The sequence below is a fragment of the Simochromis diagramma genome, unplaced genomic scaffold (assembly GCF_900408965.1).
Source record: "Simochromis diagramma unplaced genomic scaffold, fSimDia1.1 OVJJ01000208.1, whole genome shotgun sequence".
NCBI classification, from domain to species: Eukaryota; Metazoa; Chordata; class Actinopteri; order Cichliformes; family Cichlidae; genus Simochromis; species Simochromis diagramma.
Window position 1 is genome coordinate 3,510,061 of NW_024386789.1, and position 22,340 is coordinate 3,532,400.

The 22,340-nt window shown below is 40.2% G+C and overlaps 2 protein-coding genes and 1 long non-coding RNA gene across 11 annotated transcripts in view; 1 reads left to right on the forward strand and 2 right to left on the reverse strand.

Annotated features, from left to right (window-relative positions):
- Positions 1–945: 945 nt before the first annotated feature.
- Positions 946–15,205, reverse strand: tbc1d24 (TBC1 domain family, member 24). Of its 3 annotated transcripts, XM_040023496.1 has the most exons (9): positions 15,052–15,205; positions 12,879–12,968; positions 9,357–10,464; positions 8,613–8,618; positions 8,190–8,348; positions 7,827–7,890; positions 6,608–6,703; positions 3,345–3,591; positions 946–1,993 (listed from the first exon to the last, which is right to left on the reverse strand). In XM_040023496.1, the coding sequence occupies exons 3-9, from the start codon at positions 10,343–10,345 to the stop codon at positions 1,839–1,841; spliced, it is 1,716 nt and encodes a 571-aa protein (XP_039879430.1). In that variant the 5' UTR covers positions 10,346–10,464; positions 12,879–12,968; positions 15,052–15,205; the 3' UTR covers positions 946–1,838. The 3 variants fall into 3 exon arrangements, with proteins under 3 accessions (XP_039879430.1, XP_039879431.1, XP_039879432.1); XM_040023497.1 differs by lacking the exon at positions 12,879–12,968 and having other exon boundaries at positions 15,052–15,162; XM_040023498.1 differs by lacking the exon at positions 8,613–8,618 and having other exon boundaries at positions 15,052–15,162.
- A 1,276-nt stretch (positions 15,206–16,481) lies between these two features.
- Positions 16,482–21,968, reverse strand: LOC120728522. The gene is made up of 3 exons (XR_005694737.1): positions 21,866–21,968; positions 18,809–18,899; positions 16,482–17,387 (listed from the first exon to the last, which is right to left on the reverse strand). It is a non-coding gene; the product is annotated as an uncharacterized LOC120728522 (long non-coding RNA).
- The window catches only part of LOC120728519 (alpha-1,6-mannosylglycoprotein 6-beta-N-acetylglucosaminyltransferase B-like), a 33,798-nt gene continuing 32,654 nt past the window's right edge, over positions 21,197–22,340 (forward strand). For all 7 annotated transcript variants that reach the window (XR_005694734.1, XR_005694735.1, XR_005694736.1 and 4 more), the window contains exon 1: positions 21,197–22,083. Coding sequence is in view for 4 of the 7 variants with exons in the window: in XM_040023491.1 (XP_039879425.1) it covers positions 22,041–22,083 (43 nt within the window). In the remaining 3 variants the exon portion in view is untranslated. The remainder of the gene's footprint in view (positions 22,084–22,340) is intronic.

Consider the following 22,340-nt stretch of genomic DNA (forward strand, 5'->3'; position numbering starts at 1 on the left):
ATAAATAACCAGGTGTATCAGTTTCCACAGCTGTGAGTTGGTAGGTATGCATGATTCAAATACAGCAGGCTCGGTTTCTCTGTTAGGTTTGATTGAAATGTGGCATGGATTTCTATGAATTGAATTCTGCAGCGCAGCTCACTACCAAGATATATTTATAACTATATCTGACTCATATCTGCTGAATATTTTCCAGTCATGCAGCGTCAGTGTCAGCTTCCACAAAAGAGAGACATGCACAAGACAGCCAAACGAAAATAGACGTTGTGCGTGTGTCTGAGCAATTTACTTGTCATTCTTAGTAGTTGAAAGCTGGAGCTTTACTACAGATTTATATGCAATTTGCAAGAATTTAATTTCTGCTAATTAGGGTGTCAGTTGTGGTTTTAATATCACAGATTTCTCTGTGGGTTTGAGGTGCTTTGAAGGCTTACAACCCCCTCCCAAAAAAACTCAATCCCTATGTGATATGGCTTTCAGTATACACTTGTATAACTTTGCAGTCCCTTTGGGAAAAGGCTAACTGAAAGTAACCGCTGGGAGTACAGAGCAAACACAAGACAACGTGTGGTCAGCTGACCGTAAAGGCATGTGGCACACTTCTGTGAAAATCTGAGAAAATGCAACTCTTGCTTTGCAGGAACAAACGTGACAGATTTGAAAGGATTAGAAAGCTAAATCTTCAAATGTGAACTGTGGATAACGTCAGGAGAATCAGGGTCTGGAGTTCACTTTTCCTCACAGCAGCAGATGGCTCGCTTCAAAATCATTCTCACTAGTAGAAATACTTTTACTTACACCCATTTATTCACTGTGAATTCATTAGTATTACTCTCACACTGAGTTGTTTTAGGGAAATGGATGTTTAAAGCTGTTTTTGGACTGCAGTGTGTGGGTGAAAACACCTTCAGTAACAAGACAAAATAACAATGACAACACAATGACTCTGATGAAAGCTTAATGCTGTATTTTCACATTTGCAATTACTCAATTGACACTTTACTGAAGCACATTTTCAAATCCACACACTCACACAGAGGCCCCCCAACGACACTTTAGGAACAGGACAGCGTTTCAACTTCTCATTACAATCTTTATACTGGAAAGGACGGAAATAACAGGAAAATGATGTAGAGGAGAAGAAAAAAAAAACAACAACAACTTTATATTCATATACTGCACAAAAGGGAGACAATCATCACAGACTCAAAGAGAAAGCTGGTGCAAAATGGCAACATAAAAATTCACTAGATCTTCATAAACATTTACACCATGAATTCATTTGTCAGATCTCCCATCTATTCACGATATATCAGGAAGTGTGGGAAGATACGACAGGTTCTCTAACATCTAGATTCTTTTGTTCATCATATATCACAAACATGGAGACTCGACTTCACACATGCTGTTGTAAACCTCATGACCTGATAGTAATGTAAGGACTGCAGAGTTAGCTTAACAATGAGTTTGGCAGATTGAGATAAACTACAGAAGAAAAAAAAAGGACTTAATTTTACATTCAGAAAATCAAATGTTTTTGCTCAGCAGGTTGATCCTGGACATTTCCATTATCACGTCAACAAAATGAGTACACAAATCTATAAATACAAAAATAAACAGGAAAAAAAAAGAAAAGGAACATTTTTGTTCATTTGCAGAAATTTGAACAAACTGCTTTAATACATTTTTAAAAAAAGTAATTCAGAGTTGAATTTGCAGGACGGATGTGGTTTTGTTTGCATGTCTGTTTTCCACCTAAAACACTTGACTTCTTATTTCACATGTTTAAGTGTTTGTGGATGAATACCTAAGTATATGTTGCATGTATGTGCTCAGCATTATGAGGCCATGGTGTCCTGGAAGCCCCACACCTCTAGCAGTGAAATCTGGAAGCTCTCTGCACACAGGGGCGGGTTGTCAAAGGTAGTGCAACTGCCAGTGCGCCCGTGGTTCAGCTCAGAGTCGATATACAGAGCGTTGCCGTTGCCTCCTCCTGATCGGACAGAAGATGACAGAGTTTGCATGAGTTACCAACGATCAGCACTTCTTCCAAGCAGATTCTTTAATATTAACACTGTTTCATCGACATATAGTGATCAACACATCTGATCAGTTTGGCAGCAACTCAGTGCAAGTAGGCATGTAGACATGGTCAAGATTACTTGGTAAAGTTAAAACTGAGAAATGGAATAAGGAAGAAAGGTGTTTTAAGTGACTGAATGTGGTCATTGGGTTGGTATGAAACTCAGAAACTGCTGATATACTGTGATTTTACCCACACAACCATCTCTGGGGTTTACAGAGACTGGTCCACAAAAAAAAAAAAAAAAAAAAAAAAAACGGAGCTAACGGAAGGAAACAGTAACTTAAATATGCAGAAGAGCATCTGTCAACGTACAACACGTGCAACCTTGAAGCAAAAGGGCTACAGCAGCAGAACACCACACCAGGTTGTTGGTGGTGTAATGGTGTGGGGGATATTTGCACACTGTGTCTCTTGACCATTGTTCAAACACCATGGTCTGCATTAGCTTTGCTGCTGATGGTGTCCTTCCCACTTTATGAGCACCATCTTCTGATGGCTGTTTTCAGCAGGATAAAACACCAGGTCACAATGCTCAAATCACCTTTAACTAGTTTCCGAACATGACAGTGAGTTCACTGTACTAAACCACCTCCAGAGTCAATAGATCTCAGGCCAATAGAGTACATTTGCTCATTTGGTGAAACAGGATTTTCCCAGACAATAAAACATCAAACTTGGACCATAAAACTATCCAGACTCATTCTTTGGTTTATTATTCTGTTTAAGTATTTTAGTAATGTTATTTCTAATGTTTGAGATTGCAAAAAGTCTTTACTGCATGTGCAGTAAAAGCTTTCCATCAAGTGCTACCCTGTTTAAAATCAAAGGATATCAGTAAAGGTCTTTAGCATTACTGATCAGAGTTAGCATAAACCACTTTTACAAATCACAAAAACATTTACATTCCAGGTCTCTAAAAAATACAGTTTCAAAATTTATTAAAAGCTGAAAAGTGTGTTTTACACCAATAGCTCATTATTGTGGAAAGTAAAAATCACAATGATTTAGAAGTCATTAAAATGTGTTCAGAATTTGACAATTTGATGACGATTCATCATCAAATCATGTAGGGGGAGAGCAGTGTGCTTAAAACAGCACCTGATTAGAATTAGGTACGCCTGATGGCACCCCCTTTAAGAAATTAGGCGCTAGTTCTTTACCAATTTTCCTAATTATGACAGAATACAAGTTACTATGTAAAAAACATGCTTTAAAATGGGAAATACACAAAAAAGACATACTGTCAAAGTCCACTCACCCACTATGATGGAGTCAACATTTCCAGACATGAACATAGAAGTATTCTTAGAGTTCAGGTTGAAGTGGCGGGCAGACAGAAATGGTGACAGCTCTCCAGGAGGTTTTTCTGGCTGCTGTAAGTTATTGCTGTCTGTGATCTGGTCTTCAGATGTTGCCGTTTCTTTCTGAGCCTGGGTCTTGATGGATGAAGCCAGCTCAGGGTGACTGATTACTATCCACTCGTAACGCTCCATCTCCGGCTTCAGCTAACAAGAGAAACAGAAATGTCTATAATTAACAACTACACACCAGAAAACTACACATTAAATGAAGTAATAATAGAACAAAACACCCTATTTTCTTAAAAAAAAATCACATAAATTAGTTAATATCCCAAAATGAATCCTGATTTTAACAAACAGAGATGCATCATGGAATTTAGCATTCTTTAGGAAAAACAGTCTCCTGTGGACATTGGAATTTTCTTCACCAAGCAAATTCAACAGCTCTGTCTTCCACTGCTGAGTTAAGGCAGCACTGTCTAATCTCTTTATCAAAACTGTTGCTTTCGGCAGACCAACTAAAATCTACTGTTTCTTGAGCTCCATTGGGGGGAAAAAGTCACACCACAAACACAGAAGATGGGGGACTCTAGAAGTTTGGAGCTTTAACATAACTTTTACTTGTTAGAGTCATGGCTGCTTTAAAAATTCTGACTCCTCTAAGCAGCCATCTGGTACTCTGAAATTTTCCCAGAGGAGACACTCAGCCTCAGGGGTCCTCAGTTTGAGATGTAATTAAGAAGTTGGAGCAGTTTTCTCAGAAGATTTTCTTGGATTTCTAGTCATGAAATTTACCATTAAGAACTACAAACAAGAAAACTCAGCTTTTTACTGCAGAGCAGCTTCATGATGATTTAGTAGACTCTGGTGTGGCACCTTTACTGTGCCGTGACACCTGCAAAAACGTGGCTCATCAGAAGAAAACCTCTCTTACGCCTCACGAGTCTACAATCAGAAGATTTCAAATGAACATCTAAACATGGCACATACATTAGAAAACTAATCCAGTGTGTTGATGAAGTTGAAACAAAGCTTTATGGCCACAATGAATAAAGAAAGGTTTGGAGAAAATGGGGTAAATTAAGTCAAGCAGAGAAACAATACAAGCTCTAACATGAGCTTTCTTTGATATGTACTCATTTCTAATCTTGTCCATCCTGGTCACTCCCATTGAAAATCTTAACATCTCCAGCTCATCCACAGTCTTTTTGTCAGTGCAATGTGCTCAAACCATACATCACAGCATGTCTCACTAACATCTTTTAACCCTCCCTTTCATTCTTGCTGCCATCCTTCAGTCACAGATCACCTGTGATACTCGTCTCCACTCACAACATCCTGCCCGCACTCTCTTCTACACGGTCAGTTGTTTTGGATGGCTGACCCCAAGTATTTAAACTCATGTACTCATTTGAATTACTTCTCCTTCCAGCTTCTCTGTTACATCCATGTTCCTCTTAGTCACACACTTACATTCTGTCCTGCTTCTATGAATTTGCCTTCCTCTTCTCTCCAGAGCAAACCTCCACCTCTCCTACCTGCTCCCTACCATCACTAAAGATCACAGTGTCATCTGCAAAGATCAGTCCATGGAAATTCCTGCTTGGTCTCATTTGTCAGCCTGTTCATCACCATTGAAAACAAGAAGGGGCTCATTCCCTGGAGTAATACCAGGCTCACCTTGAATCCATCTGTCACACCTACAGCCCACCTCACCTCTGTCTAAGCTATCCTTGCTTACCTCTCTGCCATTTCAGACTTCTCATGCAGTAACAGTTGCTCTCTTGGCACCCCATCATATGCTTTCTCTAGATCTACAAAGACCTTCTGACGTTCTCCGTACTTCTCCATTAACACACTTGAAGCAAACATCGCATCTGTAGTGCTAACTCATCATGAATCTGTACTGCAACACACCGACCATCGTTTCTTTTCCCATAGCTTCATGATATGGCTCATCATTTTTGTTCTTCTGTAGGTACTACAGCTCTGCACGTTGCCTTTGTTCTAGAAAATCTGTACTAGTACACTTCTTCATTCTTCAGGCATCTTCTCTTCTCTAGGTTTTTGAAAAAAAAAAAAAAAAAAAAAAAAAATCACTCTCTCCCTAACACCTGAAAATCTAGAATAGGCTCCTTGAAGAGGTGCAAACAGAACTGAACTCAATGTAATCTTTATTTTGAACATGTTAAAAAAATACAACCACATAGAAAAAAAAAAAAAAAAAAAAAAAAAAAAAAGAGACAAACAAACAAAGCAGAAGTTTTCCTCTTTACAATCTCTACCTAAAAACCGTGGACAGAGCTCAAAACAGAAGTGGATACAAGTCCCAAAATTACAGAACTAGAAGCCTTATGAAGGAAGAATGGAGGATCACCTTCACAGCTTTTAGCAAAGCATTAGAAAGCTGTGAGACTTGTCAAAGGGGCATTACTGATCATGTAAGAAAAGGACCTCAAACATCAGTTTGAGGTCCTTTTCTTGAATTTGAAAATGTAAACGATAGAAAAAAGAAAAGAAAAATCCCATAAGAGAAGGTAAGACCTTTAAGTTTACGTCTTCTGGAGACTGATAACTTTTTTTTTTGTAGGGTTATTCTAATGTTTGCATGGCATACATTATCTTGTATGCTACTAATTTTCTCCTGGTCCTGTTCAAACCTCTACTGCCCATCCAATAGACATTGGTCCTAGAGTCTGTCTCTCGTGTGTGTCAGGTGTGGTATCAGGTACGAGCCTGCTACGATACTGAGGGCTTCGGGTTACAGGAGTTTCCGATATGTGTGTGCTTAAGTATTGGTGTTTGAGATGACTGTGTTTTCTGGTGTCTAGGCTCAGACAGCACACAGCTGAGCTTTACACAGTTAGCCAAGTAAATAATTCATAGAGAAGGGAACAGACAGCCAGTCTTTATTTCTATTTCTAGGCAATGTTGCACTGCTGCCACCAGAATAGCAAGAAGAGTGGCTGTTTTTTTTGCACTTGACAGCATGTCAATGAATAGGGAACTGTGCCCTAGTATGGAAACTTCTCCAAATGATACACCAACTGGGGCCATTGATATTGACAACAGTAACATTTGAAAAAAGACAGATGGTACCCCCTGCTGGTCATACAATAGCACTACAAAAAAAATTCCAACTATGTCTAAAAATGACTCAAATGATGTCTTTAAGAAAAAAATTGGTTTTTTGCTACTAGATAACTGAAAATAATCTTACCCTGAAGACAAAACATTCCCCTGTGCCGAAGAAGCTCAACTTGTTGCCTCCTCTCTTCCTTTCCTCCCAATCAGTGGACAGAAACGCTCCGCATACCTGTTGGAAAAAAAGTAAGTAAAAACTGCATGAGTGAGATAATCTGTGGATTTATTCACCTTCAGCAGTTGTGACAGAAGTCAAGCAAGTGGAAGGACTCTGACTGTGGTGTCTGTAAGATGCTAACACTAATGCCAGGATAATCCAATCATACGACACATGTATAATCAGGAACTTTAAACCCAGTTCACAGAACCCAGGACAAAAATATAACCCGAGTCTACTTTGAAAAACAGAAACCTAATCTTAGCCTCTTTAACTCCTTAAATAAAGAGCAATGACTGAGTTAATGCTACGAGTAGGTCACACCTATTGCATGTGCTAAGAAGGACTTTACTTGTCAAACATGACATCTTTACCTTTGATGCTCCCTGTATCAGACAACGATAGAAACTAATGATAGTTATATATTAGGGTGGGTCAGAGGGCAAGAATGACTTGGGGTCGGCAAAAGCCCTTAAACTAAGAAACCAAAACAGAAACATAGAAAGAAAAAGTGCAGAAATATGTTAAGACATTTGTGCAAATGTTTTTACTTGCGCATTAAACTCAAACTTTAACGCAATCTCAGTACAGACCTGCATCCCTAAATGGAGAAAAATTAAGCTAACATTTATGCATGCCCGTCTCTCACAACAATCCAATCCATTTACTGATAGACTGTTAAACTCCACTGTGTCTTGGACTGCAGCCGGTGACAGCAGTGCTTCTGCTCTGAAGATCCTCTGCAAGCTGGAGGCTCACACCACCACAGAGGCTGCAGCAGGTGGAGTGCTGGTTCAAGAGTCATCACACTGAGCTCATAGAGGCAGCAGCGCTGAGCAGAGTCACAAACTGCAGTTCAGTTTTCTGCAGTTCAGAGAAAACTGATCTTTGCTTCCTCTTTATTGTGACAAAAATGTACAAAGTATGAGTAATACTCATGAGGTTGCTTAATTTTTCCTTTTCACACATCACAGACTGGATCGAGATCGCCCAAAGGTTGGTTCCAAATAGGAGGTCGCATTTTACTCGTATTTTATCTTAGCTCGTTGATCATAATAAAATATCTGATGGCACATTCCACTGTTTCCTTCAGACAAAATAAACAATATTTATGTCAGTAGAAAGAAATGCTACTTACATCGCCATCTGTGGTCCTGATGAGGAGCAGAGTGGGTTCGTGGCCCTCACAATGTGAGTAGAATCTGTAAAAAAGGAAAAACATTTAATTCACTGCAACAGTCTTATTAAACACCTAATACTGAAACTAACACATATCCAGTGGATCGTAATGCAGCAACAGTCACACACTTTTGTATTTTGTACTTTATTAAAACAAGAAGCTGTTGCTTTAAGCCATGAAAGAAATTGATTTGATTCCATTAAAAGAAAAATGTAACCTTAAATTCAGATTTACCCAAACTTTTAGTTATTAATTTCATTCAAAATTATAAAAAGTAAATTATGAGCAGCAGCTAACACTTAATTAAATTGTAAAATGCACCTGTTCAGGCTGCAACCGTGGGTGGAGGTTGTGAAGAGAAGCTGTGGTTGGCACAGGGCAAAGCGCTCTGGGATCCATGACCAGATGTCATGCATCTCCTTGGCACTGACTATCTCCGAGGAAAATGTGTCAGGGTTAAGTGCCAGCTGCACGTTCCGCCTGCAGATGCCAAAGCAATTTAGACACAGGAAAGAGAGAGAGGTTCGGAAAGAGCATCCCATACAGTGAAGAGATGTGTATAAAATACACACCCCCCCTGGAAAAAAAAAAGAAAAAAAGAAAAAACAACAACAACAACAAAAAAAAAAAAAAAAAAAAAAAAAAAAAAAAAAAAAAAAAAAAACCCCCCACAAAACAACAACTTGGTCACAGGTTATTTAAAACAGGTATCAGAAATAAGTGTAACCATGAAAGAGCACCCACCTAGAGCTGTAAAAGAACCAATGTGGCAAACACAGGAGTGGTGTGCAGATGAGACAGAACATGGTGCATGGAAAAATCGTGGCACAAACCAAGCAGAAAAGAAAAAAGAACAGACGGTGAGAAAAGGATGCAAAGCAACTCAAACTGTTTCCTACAGCATGCCAGAATATAAAGCTTAAAAGACAGAGGGCATTGCTACCAACAAAAAAAATATAAAATAAAATAAATGCTAAAACAGTTAAGACCGTAAACATATCTACTCTACACTTGTGCTAAATTATATTTCAAATGGTTTATATTGGTCGTCTGCATGCCATGCATACCAGGGTGAAGTCCACAAACCGTGAAGGAAGTTTAGTCATGTTCAAGTATTTTCATTCTAATGGCAGTAGATTTCCAGACTGAAGGTAATGGTAAATTATGAAACATTAGAGTTCACATATTGCTAGATTAACAAAGTGGACTGATTAATTTTATTAAAAGAGCTCAACTCCTAGTATGGGACTGTGAGAAGCCATTTGGTTAAGTTTATTATAAAAATTATACAACATGTGGTAACATTAACTTAAAAAAGCAGAGTAATGACATAAAGCCACATTTTTAGACATAAACACAGCGTGTAGCAAAGTGTCCGCACAGGAAATAGCCCAGTTTTGAAGTTTAGAAAGTACATTTACCCACTTAAAAAACAAACAAAACAAAAAATAAAACATTTACTTTTTTTTTTTTTTTTTTAAACTTTACCGCTTCTGCTTCACAGTGATTCCTTTTTGCTGCAGGGACTTCTCATTTGTAAGCTGCAGCAGGGTGATCTCCTTGCGGCTGAACAGGCGGATGGAGAAGGCCTTCTCGAGCAGCTTGTCAGGTGTGACGGTGGAAGCAATGCCCTTAACAAATGCCTGAATATCTGCCTTGATTTTGTTTGAATCCTCCTGCTGCTGGTTGCCCTGCCCCCCCTCTGCTCCCATTTTATGCTTGCGATAGAACTTGAGCAAGGCTACTGCCACGCGGTAAAGAACCTTATAGCCCTCTACTAGGTAGACATCTAGGACCCTAACCACATGGCTAAAAGGCAGGTCACCGAGGACCCAGCGCTGCCAGTCTGAGTAGACATCCATCACATCCTGAGCCGTGGCAACGATCAGTTTGTGAGCAGCTGTGCAGTACTTATTGGCTAGGTCACCGAAGGTCATGCAGCTAGACTCATAAGCCAGGAAGGTCTGGTCTATAAGTCGCTTCCCTGGCTCATTGCATGCCAGTATGCGGCTGACATGCTCAAAACACTGAGCTTCGTCTACACTGAAGTGCAGGAGCAATGAAGTAACTGCAGGAAGAGCTGGGCAATGAGAGATATCTGGAAACTGTCCAGCGAGGCAGTTGATGATCTGATGGGCTGAGGCTACTGCCTCCGGCTTCAGACAGTACCGCGGTATGGGATTTCCATCCACAAACTCTGGTAGTGGGACGTTGGTGGAGGTTTTCTTTGCGGCTGCATTTCCCATAATGTCACGATACACTGCTGCATCTGGGGTCACTGTACGGCAAGGAATGGCTTTGATGAGTTGCTGGTAGACTTGTGCCCGCAGCTTGTGGTTCTTGGCCCAATAACCTTGTCGAGCCATCCGTTTGAACTCTTTCAGATCTTTAGTGTCCACCTTGGTGGGCCCGCTGCTCTTGGCCAAATCGCCCATCTGGTTCCAGTCCACAAAGCTGCCATAGTCTTCTTCAGCCATTGTGCTGTAAACTTGCTGGACTGCTCGTGCAGGAAAAGAGAAGGTATCTGCCGAGGTCTTACTAACCTTCTAGCCTCCACACAGCAGATATTTTGTCTCTTATCTGCCCATTGTGGTCACTGGAAAAAAACAAGGGTGACAAGAAGCAAAAAAAGCTTATAATTATGCACATGCATTATTAGTAACTGTCAGTAGCATCATAGAATTATTAAGTTCCCACCGATGTAAATTTCATATTTATCACTTGAAAGATTTGTTCGAAAATGGCTTCCACCTTCTGAGCCCTTAGTGAACTTATCTAATTAGTCCTGATCTACACTAAGTACAATATATTACCAGAAGTATTCACTCACCCATCGCCGTCATTGAATTTAGGTGTTCCAATCACTTCCATGGCCACAGGCGTATAGAAATTGAGTACCTAGACATTCAGACTGTTTCTACAAACATTTGTGAAAAAATGGGTCGTTCTCAGGAGCTCTGTGAATTCCAGCGTGGCATCATGATAGGATGCCAGCTGTGCAACATGTCCAGTCGTGCTACTAAATATTCCAAAGTCAACTGCTAGTGGTATTATAACAAAGTGGAAGTGACTGGGAATGACAGATACTTAGCCACAAAGTGGCTCTGCTGGCTCAGCAGATGCTGAGGCACATAGTACCCCAGAGGTTGATTACTTTCTGCAGAGTCAGTAGCTATAGACTTTCAAACTTCATGTGACCTTCAGGTTAGCTCAAGAACAGCGCGTAGAGAGCTTCATTGAATGACTTTCTATGGCCAAGCAGCTGCACCCAAACCTAACATCATTAAGCACAATTCAAAGCGTCAGGTGCAGTGCTGTAAAGCATGCTACCATTGGACTTTAGAGCAGTGGAGACGTGTTCTCACAAGTGATGAATCACACTTCTCCATCTGGCAAACCGATGGATGGGTCTGGTTTGGTAGTTGCCAGGGGAACAGTACTTGTGTATTGTGCCAAGCGTAAAATTTGTGGAGGGGGGGGATTATGTGTCAGGGTTCTTTTTCAGGAGATAGGTTCAGCCCCTTAGTTCCAGTAAAAAGTAACTCTTAATGCTTCAGTATATCAAGACATTTTGGGAACAGTTTGGGGATTACCCCTTACTGTTCCAACATGACTGCGCACCAGTGCACAAAGCAAGGTCCATAAAGACATGGATATCTGGGTCAGTGTGTGGAAGAACTTGACTGGCCTGTGCAGAGTCCTGACATCAACCTGATACAACACCTTTGGGATAAATTAGGCTACGTTCACAATGCAGGTGAAAGCGCATCAAACCCGACTTATTTGATGCTATGCGACCCATATCCGATCATGGTATGACAGTGTGTACAGCACAAATCCGATATTTTCAAATCCGATCTGGGTCACTTTCGTATGTGGTACTGAATGCGATACATATCCGATGTTTTAAAAAGCGACTGCTGTTTGAACGGTCATGTCGCATTAAATCCGTCTTTTACGTCACTGACACAAGACAGACGCCAATTATCAGCGCCCGAGAAGACATCGCGAACGCTTCCTGGCCATCCAGCGTAGATGTTAGTGAAAGTGTTGGGAAGACAACGTTGGAGAAACGTGAACATTTTATTTGTACTGTATAATCTGCAGATTCTGACAGAAATCAGCAACAATCCATTGAAGCGCCGCTCCTCTAAAACAGCAATAATGATCATTATTAGGCCATATGTAAATAACAAAATAACTTTATAACTTAAAGCAAAATTGGGAAATGTAGAGTATGAAACAAGTCTTTATATTAAGGGCCATCAGTCAAACAATACTGTTTGTTCTGGGCCTAGACAGAGCGCGTTGTGTGTGACGTCTTCTTTTGCGCATGTGGGCCGCTTTGAGGGTTCACACTAGAGCACGTTTGCTGTCGCATTTTATTTGTAGTGTGAACAAGCAGACAAAAATATCGGATTTGATAAAAAAAAATCGGAATTGAGCATTAAGACCTGCAGTGTGAACGTAGCCTTGGGGTCTTTTGGGATGTCACTCAAGTTTATATGACAAACGAGTGAATACTTTTGGCAATTTAGTGTATATGAGCTAGCTGAGGATAAGCATACAATTAGGAAGAAATATGAATATCTGAAAGTGTAAAATTAGACTTTATAGCATGGTACTGTACAAAATAGAAAAAAAAAAAAAAAAAAAAAAGAGTGCTATAAAAAGAAAAACTAATAAATGGATAACAAATGTAGCATTGGTATTTACACCAGAATACATAAAATACTGCCCAATATGTAGCAATGTTAAATTAGAAAAATGCACAAAAATAAAGACTCAGAAAGTTCTGTTTCCATAAGAAGCGATTTGAGAGATGGAATGCATAATGACCACAGTAAATCTGTAATGAAGACACACTACTGATCAATTTCCCTAATCATGTTCTGACAAATACAAAAATGCATGTGCATCATACACCTCATACACCTGTGAAAGCTTGAAATGACTTGTGTGCAAACACCTTTGGCTGATTTAATTGGCTACTAGAAAAAACAAACAAACCTGTAATTGTTGAAGGTCACAAGCTGTTAACTAACTGTTTCACATCCCACATGATACAGGCAGATGGTACGTCTACAAATCAGTTGCGCCCTGAAACATACGGAGAATAGCTGAAGCACAATCTTTTTGGGTGCTTTTATTTCCCCTTTCTCAAGACGTCACATGAAGATGGCAGTCCAAAGATCACTTGCAATATACTAAAAGAGACAGTCATTAAAAATCTGTTTATATAACTGTCACATAGAGGAGGATATCAACATATCCTTGCATGAGAAGCTGGGAGCACTCGCGATATAACTGTCCTACTTATAATAAATAAGGGCATGTTTCACCTAAATGTTGCCATTATACACGTGACACTGGGTGCAACTGATCAAAGTCAGACTCGATAATATAGTGGCTAAGATTAGGTCTAAGAATAGTTTGGCAGTCTGTAGCACAGTCGCACACTGTTTTATAGTGCGGTCACACCTGTAGTCTGGGCTTCATCGGAAAAACTGTGCTCTATCACACAGGTCTTGTTGTTTGCTTGAATTAAAAATAGAAATTTCTGTCCGCATTAAACACAGGAATGTTCTGAGAAAAAAGGTTTGGAATTTCATGAACCACATACTGGAATGAGCAGTTTTGGTCTTGTTTTGCAGGATGAATATTTCACTGGGTGACTAAAGAACAGAATAAATCTGTATTTAAAAATAAAGAAAGAAGGCCAAGATGAAAAGAGGGCAGCTTCTATTACAGGAGAATTACACCGTAAAATCCACAAGGAATTAATGACAACAAAAGGTACGAGCTGAAGTTTTTACCATGGCTCTGAAAAGTAAGGAAAACTCGAGGCGTGCAATCACTATGAATGACTGAAGAACCCCCAAAACAAGAAGTGAAACAGTCTTATTTGTCCCACAGAATTGCTAAACTTTTGCTTTACGGCCATTTCCTTTTTTTGTGGTTTTGTTTTGTTTGTGACCTGTAAAATCTAAACGCAATCCTGTTTAAAATAATTACACAAATGCTGCTCAATAAAGATGTCAGACTGATACAGCCTAGCCATTATTTTGACCAATTACCAGTTCCCAAATCTCAGGGCTCAAATGGTTGGATTTATGCTAACCAAACTGCATTTTAATTGCAAACCAAAGCAAAGATTTTTAACCTTTCATCAAGATAACAGAATTTTCCTGTAGGCATTTAAAAAACAAAAAAAGAAAGAATATTGTAATAGTTTAAGGGTTTCCAGCTAAAGAATGTTTGATTTAATCACTATATACACTTTACATTCACAGATAATAGATGTAGATGAGAATGACACTGGGATGGCAGCTGTATTACTATGTGTCTGAAAATTTACAGAAAAAAAAGACCCCCCCCAACATTTCCGTACTTCTTTTGATGCTCCATGTCCATTTGAAAAAAACAAAACCTGCCTCAGATATTAATGTAAAACGTACCGAGGGGAGGAGGAGGAAGCTTCTTGCTAGCCTTAACGGAGAGCGTACTGTACTGTTAGCTAGCTGTACTATAAAACCAATTACTGCTTTTAGTTTCATTCTGGACGCTCAGTAAAAGCACACAAACGGCTAAGGTAAGGCTGCAGGTACAATTGTGTCATCACATACTGAGGTGACAGCTCCAAATTAGCTGCATTTTCAATCCTATAAACGATTAACGTCAGCTAACCAGCTGAGGCAAAATAAGCTAGCACGAAACAAGCGGCCACGGGTCACAGGGTATTTAACATTACCGCCGGAGTAAATCTGATATACCCTTTTCCATTCACACTTGCCAAGTTAGCACTGTTAGCCTTAGCTAGCCGCATCTGTCAGTGCAATTCAGGAGCAACCGGAACCTTAACTAGCCGCACAAAACCTACTCGCTAAACACATAACCTCCACAACAAGCGTGCAGATACGGACAAACGCTAAAACATTTGCGCAAGCTCTTGGCTAACGTTGCTTCATTAGGCAGCATGGACGTTGTCAACCACAAATTAATTTGGTCCAAAGGCTGTCTTGGAGTTTGTTTATAACAAGATGTTTCCGCTTATTCATTTCTTTTTTAGAAAAGCGTGTCATATCCACAAAGCTAGAAACACGCCAGAGTATTACCTTTACTCCACAACAAGGAAGACGATATATAAATAGCTGTCAGAAGAAAATTAAATGAATATCCCTACCTGAGTCTGAGATGTCTTGAGACGGGAGACAGCGTTCATATTAAGTACCCTCGAGCATGCGCACTGCCTCCAATCCCGGACGCAGCGTTTTTGAGCGTGCAGCTGCTGAAGCTGCAGACAGGGGCTCAGATGGAGTGGTTAAATATAAACTGTTCTCAGTTACTTATCTGTACACTCACTAGGTTGTTAGATTATTTTTGTGAAAAAACACCAACGTTAATACAAACATAAATCTAGAATACAAACTATATAATATTAGTAGCAGACATGCCAAATTTGGGGTTTATGACATGGGCATGCCAGTATCAAACATTTATGTTACACAAAAAGCTATGAAATTCCATAAACTCTGCTGAGTGCAACAAAGAGTAACTCAAATATTTATCCATGGCTTAGTTTCTGAAGAAAAGTACTGTTGCGTGGTAGATCCCATTATCTGCTATGTCCTGTTTACTTCCAGACCTTCTGTGTCAAATATGTGATGGCACTGGAACAGGACAGGAAGTACCCTGGCAAGCACAACAAGCCCTGCCTTTGTCCAGGACTCAAAGCAACCATCAAAATACAACCACCCAACACATGACAGTTATTACTGATGATTAAATTGTGGGGCCATCACAGAGCGACTCTGGGTAAAATGTTATTTGGCTCTGTCTCTCTTCCTCTCACGCACTGCCTATGTCTTTTTATACTGTCATTTTGTACTTCAGTAATAAAGAAAAAGGGGCAAATACTACTACTAGTAATAAACAAACATATCAGCATTTGTGTTTTTCCCTATATAATATAAGTAAAAAGCCACCACAAAACTGATTACGTTGCACAGCACACAGAAATGACAAAAGAAGAGAGCAGCTATGTCACAGTGAGGCAGATCTAATCTGTCATCCATGTACATGGTTCTCTGGATAACTCATAACTCATCAAGTCTTTTCTATTTCACACTTTGCACCACCCAAGACGCCATTTACCTCCCACTCCAGCCAGAATGGATGTATTATCATGCACACAAATATCAGCACACTCTCTTACATGAAGCATATGTGCAGGCATGTGTTGGGGCTAGGGCACCGTTAAAGCATAGATAGGATCAATGCAACTTAATACATTTGCTCCAGTACTTTAATTACTTTAGTAAATCCGTATTAGAACACAGGGATGCACATGAACCTCACAAAAATGAAAACAACAGTTTAATAATAATAATGGATTGCATTTATATAGCGCTTTTCGGGTACTCAAAGCACTTTACAATTCCACTATTCATTCACTCTCACACACTGGTGGAGGCAAGCTACAGTTGTAGCCACAGCTGCCCTGGGGCAGACTGACAGAAGCGAGGCTGCCATATTGCGCCATCGACCCCTCTGGCCATCACCAGTAGGCGGTAGGTGTCTTGCCCAAGGACACAACGACCGAGACTGCCCGAGCCGGGGCTCGAACCGGCAACCTTCCGGTTACAAGACAAACCGCCAACTCTTGAGCCACGATCGCCCCGTTTACACAGTCTACACTGGGTTCATTTCTGATTTAATTCCCACATCTCTTGTACTTGATCACCGCTATGCAACTCCATTTAAATACCCCTGCTTTTGATTCAGTATATGTGTCCTCTCATGTCGACAGTTTATTTCAGTCATCCACTGTCACCACACTATACAAACCAAGCCAATTTTAATAGACAGACAAATACCCCAACTGGGGGTGGATGCTCTCACCATCCAAGCCTTTTGGCCAGTACCTTGTCTCACAAACACCCAGTCTTCTTTGCACCTTCCCCCCAATCCCTTTAATAATAACCCTGCTTCACATGGTGAGACCGTCAAATCACAGGGTCCACTTACTGGTGTCCAAATGACCATTAGGGACCTGATTTTCAAAGCTCCTCCATGTACCACACAAAGACCCGTAGCATCACATGAGGAGAACTGACCTCCCCATCTAGCTCGATGGGAAGATAAGGCAATTGAAGGGATTAAATCATCCCTGACTGATTTGTGGATACCACTCTGAATGTAAGGGGTTCTTTAGCAAGGATAGTGGGTCAATACTTTTGAACTACATTCTCGTCATAGGGCACAAATAGCCAAGAAGTTCCATTCTCTTGCAAAACATACTATGGTACTTACCTTTTAGAGGTCAGCCAAGCCACCTAAGCTATATCAGTATACCATGACCATCCTAATGCTGGCCACTCTGGGTGTATTTCTGGTCGTCTGTTTCTCTCTGTCAGGAGGCAATGGACCCTCTGAGCGAGTCGTGCTGCAGCACTGGACCTTCCATTGGTCTGACAGGTTTTGGACAAGTCACCCTTTGAAGCCAAATCAGGAATGTCCCTGAGAGAGAACTCAATCAGTCAGTGAATACTGTTTTCTTTCAGCAGTTAGTACAGCCAAGAGACCTCCACGCAGTCTCTGTCAGCTGTACATGTTTGCATTGGAAGCCACGTGGCTCTGGAGTCACACTGTGGCCAACATTGTTTCACCCAGACATATTACTGAGGACACAGAACTTCAGGTATACTACCCTGTATACTTATGATCTGAGCAAGAAGAGAGGGCCAGTTTGACTTGTCCTTTCATTCTGGCTTAACATGAAATTTCCCACTTGTGGGACTAATAAAGGTATCTTAACTTATCTTATCTTATCTTATCTTATCTAACTGAGCTTCAAGTTCTTAGAAAAGCTCTTTGTGTGTTATAATGGGAAGAATAAAGGAAAAGCTCTGTTTAAACAGCAGGACTGTTGCCACAATAAAGCAGGTATATGAAGTGACAGGTGTGTCTATGCCCTCATATTTTATTTTTCATTCTACCAGAGGTGTGGCCACATCATAGACACCGATATGTCTCTTTGGGGGAAAACTGTACTGCGACATCCTAGTTGTACCAAAATGCATCGTAATGCGTCCTCTGGGACCACGTTAGCATGATCCACTTTGTTTACTGCCACTGGCACTAGAGAAAGAATGAAGCAGAGTTAGGAACAGGTTAAGAAGGCAACTATGCTTCTGTGAATTTCCTGATGACTGCCAGTCATGGTGGTCACTTGGAGCGTCTCAATGGAAGAACTTTCTCAGAAGCCAGATGCAGTGTATTTACAGCATACATGTACTCGTAGCCTACATGCTCACAAAAACAGTAGAGTTTGTGTTCTTAAATTACTCCAAAAGGAACCAGCTTAGAATGTTTGCTGCCCTGAATCATGTTAACTTACACGTGACACACATTAGAGCTTTTTCTGCCAAATAGGACAAAGAAAATATAGGTCCCTAAAAAAATGCTCTGCTATAACGTTTAAGCCCAAGTTAACACTGGAGTGCTTTAGAAAGACCTTTTTCATTTTCACTTTCTCACTTTCCACTGCAGGACTTGGACTATAAGGCCATCTCAGAAGTAATTCATAATCAGATTTGGTGAAACATACTTTTACATACACCAAAATCTGCGCCTCAAACGCATGAAATTCTATCTAACCCTGATATAGTTACAACATAACATGTCAAACTTACAATCTTTTCCCTGCATTGTTACTTACACACTTTCGAGTGGGCATTTTCTTTGTTCTATCACCATCATTATGATTTTCACTGTCATTAAGTTCCTTCCATCTTGTGTCTGTAATATTTCATTTAGCACCAAAGCTTTGCACCCACTGAGCTACCTAAATAAGTTCCCAGCTTGTGTATTAATTCACTACTAGCACTTAATGTGAGCCTGAAAGAAAGTGACACCCAGTAGCGTGGGCTCCATTGTACCTCTGAAAGGCCGAAGCAGCACTCTGGGTATTGTCTTCTTTAAAGGGGAGTCTGGTTCCCTTGACTACCGCAGGATGCCTACCCATAGGCCCTGGGAGAGAGAGAAAAGGCAGGGCCAGAGACGGAGGGAAAAGAGAGCGGAAAGAAGTAAAAAAGGAGGCAAGCCACGTCCCGTCCTTAACTTTATTTTCTTTTTCAAGTTTGTGTTTTCAAAGCAGGCCAGATGGCTGCCACTGGGTTGGGTTGAAGGCCTACAGAGGTGAGGATGTTTCTGAATGTGTGGTTGTCTGTGTGCTGACTGGTTTTGTGAGGCAAACTGCTGAGACATCTCTGTGTATGACTCACACTGACCTACAACAGGCTGGTGACAGGCGTTTTTTTTGTTTTTAGCATCTCTATCAGTCTAATGAACATAACAGAAATGCCGAAAGACCACTGGCCAAACAAGTTGGCGGTTTTTCCTGCAGGCAGCAGCATTACTCTGACATCTATTTATGCCTGTAAAATTTGTTGATGGAGTTTAGCTGGAAAGTGTGCCCATTAATTTGCAATTTTAAAAAGAAAAAGTACAATGGTTTTCTGTCACTTCAATCCAAATTAGTTAATAAGAAATGTAACCGTACCACTTTTGCAGTGTAGTGCATGTTTAATTTATTGGAATTTCTAATGTTATTACTTCGACAGTGACATCCTACTCCCTGTAAACTGAGGGCCATGCGCGTCACACTGCGGCCTCGTAGGTAAGCCCCAGTCTCGTTATAGCTCGCAGTAGAAAGTAGAAAAACAGGTCACATATTGCTTTTCTTCCTTTGGCTGCCTGAAATTGTCATTTTCATTTTGACAGCTAATTGTTTAGCTGGTTTTAGTGCATAACTGGATCTCCCCAGCATGTGATATCACCAGCAGTAGGCCAACCATTACTCAGTAACTTGTTTTAACATGATTTCTCCTGTGAGGCTTTTGAGCCGTGCAGCTCAAAGTTTGTGATGAGTGCACTGACAATTTTGATGAAATGCAACTGAGTGGAAAATAATTTGATCTGGATCTGAATCTGGAGCTTTATAGGCACTAGGAGAGCCCTCAAAGTTATTGTGTGGGCACTTGAGCCTGGCTATGCAGTATGTTTTCGGGTTAGGGTGAATACTTTTACTGGCCTGATGAAAGTGAGAGAGTGATGGCTCTCTAAGCCCCAATTAAATCTTCAAATACTTGTTTTTACACGCCAGAGTCCCCTCACTTGAAGTCATGGAACAATTTAGCTCTCCACATTCACTAAATGAATTTAGTGAAAGGCAAAGTCCGCCTGTGTGTGTTTTTTTAATCGCATCAAGGTTACTACTAAAACCAAATTTATAAAGTTTAAAGGACATTTAACTGGTTGGGCATGGTGAAAACTAATTTCAAAAAGTGATGTTTTAAGTCCTGCAAGATGCATGGCCAATAAACAATAAAAATAAACAATCAAAGGAAATAATAACAACAAGATGGTGTTGATTTTTCTGCAGCAAATGGTGTCTTGTCAGACAGGTTCTCTTTGGGGGCATTTTTAGAGATTAAAGGCAAAACTACACCCTCAACCATTTGAAAAGACGTGAATTATGATTTAATAACAAAATACACCTATATATAAAATTAATATTTTAGAGGTAGTTCAATACTATGCAAAAGTATTTAACTACCTCTCACTTCTTTATATATTGCTTTCAAGGAGCCAGACTTTACCATCAGATTTGATCCACCATCTGGAAAAAGTCTAATTATCAACAGCTTAATTTTTCAACAATGTAGTAAAAGTATATCTAGATAGAAAATCACAATGAAACTCATGAACTGGCCTGCCAAAGCCCAGAGTGGGATCATCTCAAGACAGAAAAAAAGAAAAGAAAAAGCCTGGATAACGATGAATGAAAACTACTTAATAAAATTACATGAAAGATGCCTAAGAGAGTTCAAACTGTGTGAAGAATAAATGTGTTCATACAAAATGACCATGCATTTGCCTGATATACTGTATTTCCATGTAAACTGCATCACCTATGTCCCATTATCCAAGCAATGTATAAAAATGAGGGATAGCTTCTGACTTTAATGCTGTATTGTATTCGATTACATTCTTTGGCTACGTCCACACGTACACGGGTATTTTTGAAAACGGAGATTTTCCGTTTTCGTTTTAAAAAATAATCCCGTCCACACGTAAAGGCAGAAATGAAGGAAAACGCTGCTATGAACATGCCAAAGCAGCAGGTGGCGCTATATTCCTAACCGTGTAGAAATGTTGGCCAATCAGAAGTCTAGAAGCCTCGGTGGGAAAAAGTAAACAAAGCTGGGGCATAGAAGCAGAACCGAGTGGTATGTGTGGAGGGAGAGTAAATGTGTGTATATATGTAAGCATTTAAACACTGCAGAGAGTACAATTAACAGTATTGTAGAAATTCATTTCACCGAAACAATAACGTGGCGCACACTGTGACGTCAAAAAAGGCGCACATCTTTGATGCTGCGTTTTCTTCGTCCACACATAAATGCAAAAACGGAGTTTTAGAAAATATCCACCGTGGCCGGAGTTTTTAAAAATCTCCGTTTTCGTGTGGACGAAAGGTGCAAACGCATAGAAAAATCTGCGTTTTCAAAAATACCCGGGTACGTGTGGACATAGCCTTTGTCAGTTTAAAAACGCAGGCTATGGGGTAGCTGAAATAGTTAGCTTAAAGTTAGCTTAAACTGTCTGCCAAAGGTAGACTTATCGTCAAGCAACAACAACTGCTAACAAAAGTAACAGGTAAGTAGGCTTAACCTAAAAGAAACGGGATATTAAAGTAATAAAAACGGCTTAAATAATTATCTAAAACGAGTAGCTAATAGGTAAAGCTAGCAATAACGTAAAAATTGTGTTAGCATATAGTTTAAAGTTAAAACTAGTGGAAGAGTTAGAGTCAAAGTAAACCCACTCTCAGGTAGGACAAAGTCTACAATGGCTTCTACAGTGTGTCAACATAAAACACAACACTGAATAATATCCAGTTTCAAATAAGGATACATGCTGCTATAGGTTACCTGAGTCTATTTTGCTGGGCTGTGGAGGTACATCACACCAAAAAAGGCTTGGTGACCACTGATTGTGCTGTAGAGTGTTTCTCTGTGTATTGTGCCCTCTAGTGGCTGCCTGGTGCTGTGTCTGTGCCTGTCTGTGGTCACCCTGCTGTTACAGAGCCTGTGGGTGCCACTGGAGATGACCAGAGATGATCCTGCAGGGAGCTCACCCGAGGATCTGGGTAACTCATACACACGAACACACAGTTTAGTTTACAAGTGGATTTAGTTTCCTATTAAAACTTTTCTGAAAATGCAAAAATGGTAATACATTAGCGCGCACCCACATTACCATAGTTTTGGGCAACAGTGATTATGAAAGAAGCTCTTTGTGTGCAGAGATTAAGATCTGACCTGACTGATTTGCCAGTGTTATATGAAGATTTGTACACAGTTCCCGGTGGGCCCTCCCAGGCGTCTGACAGTTGTGGGTTTGTGG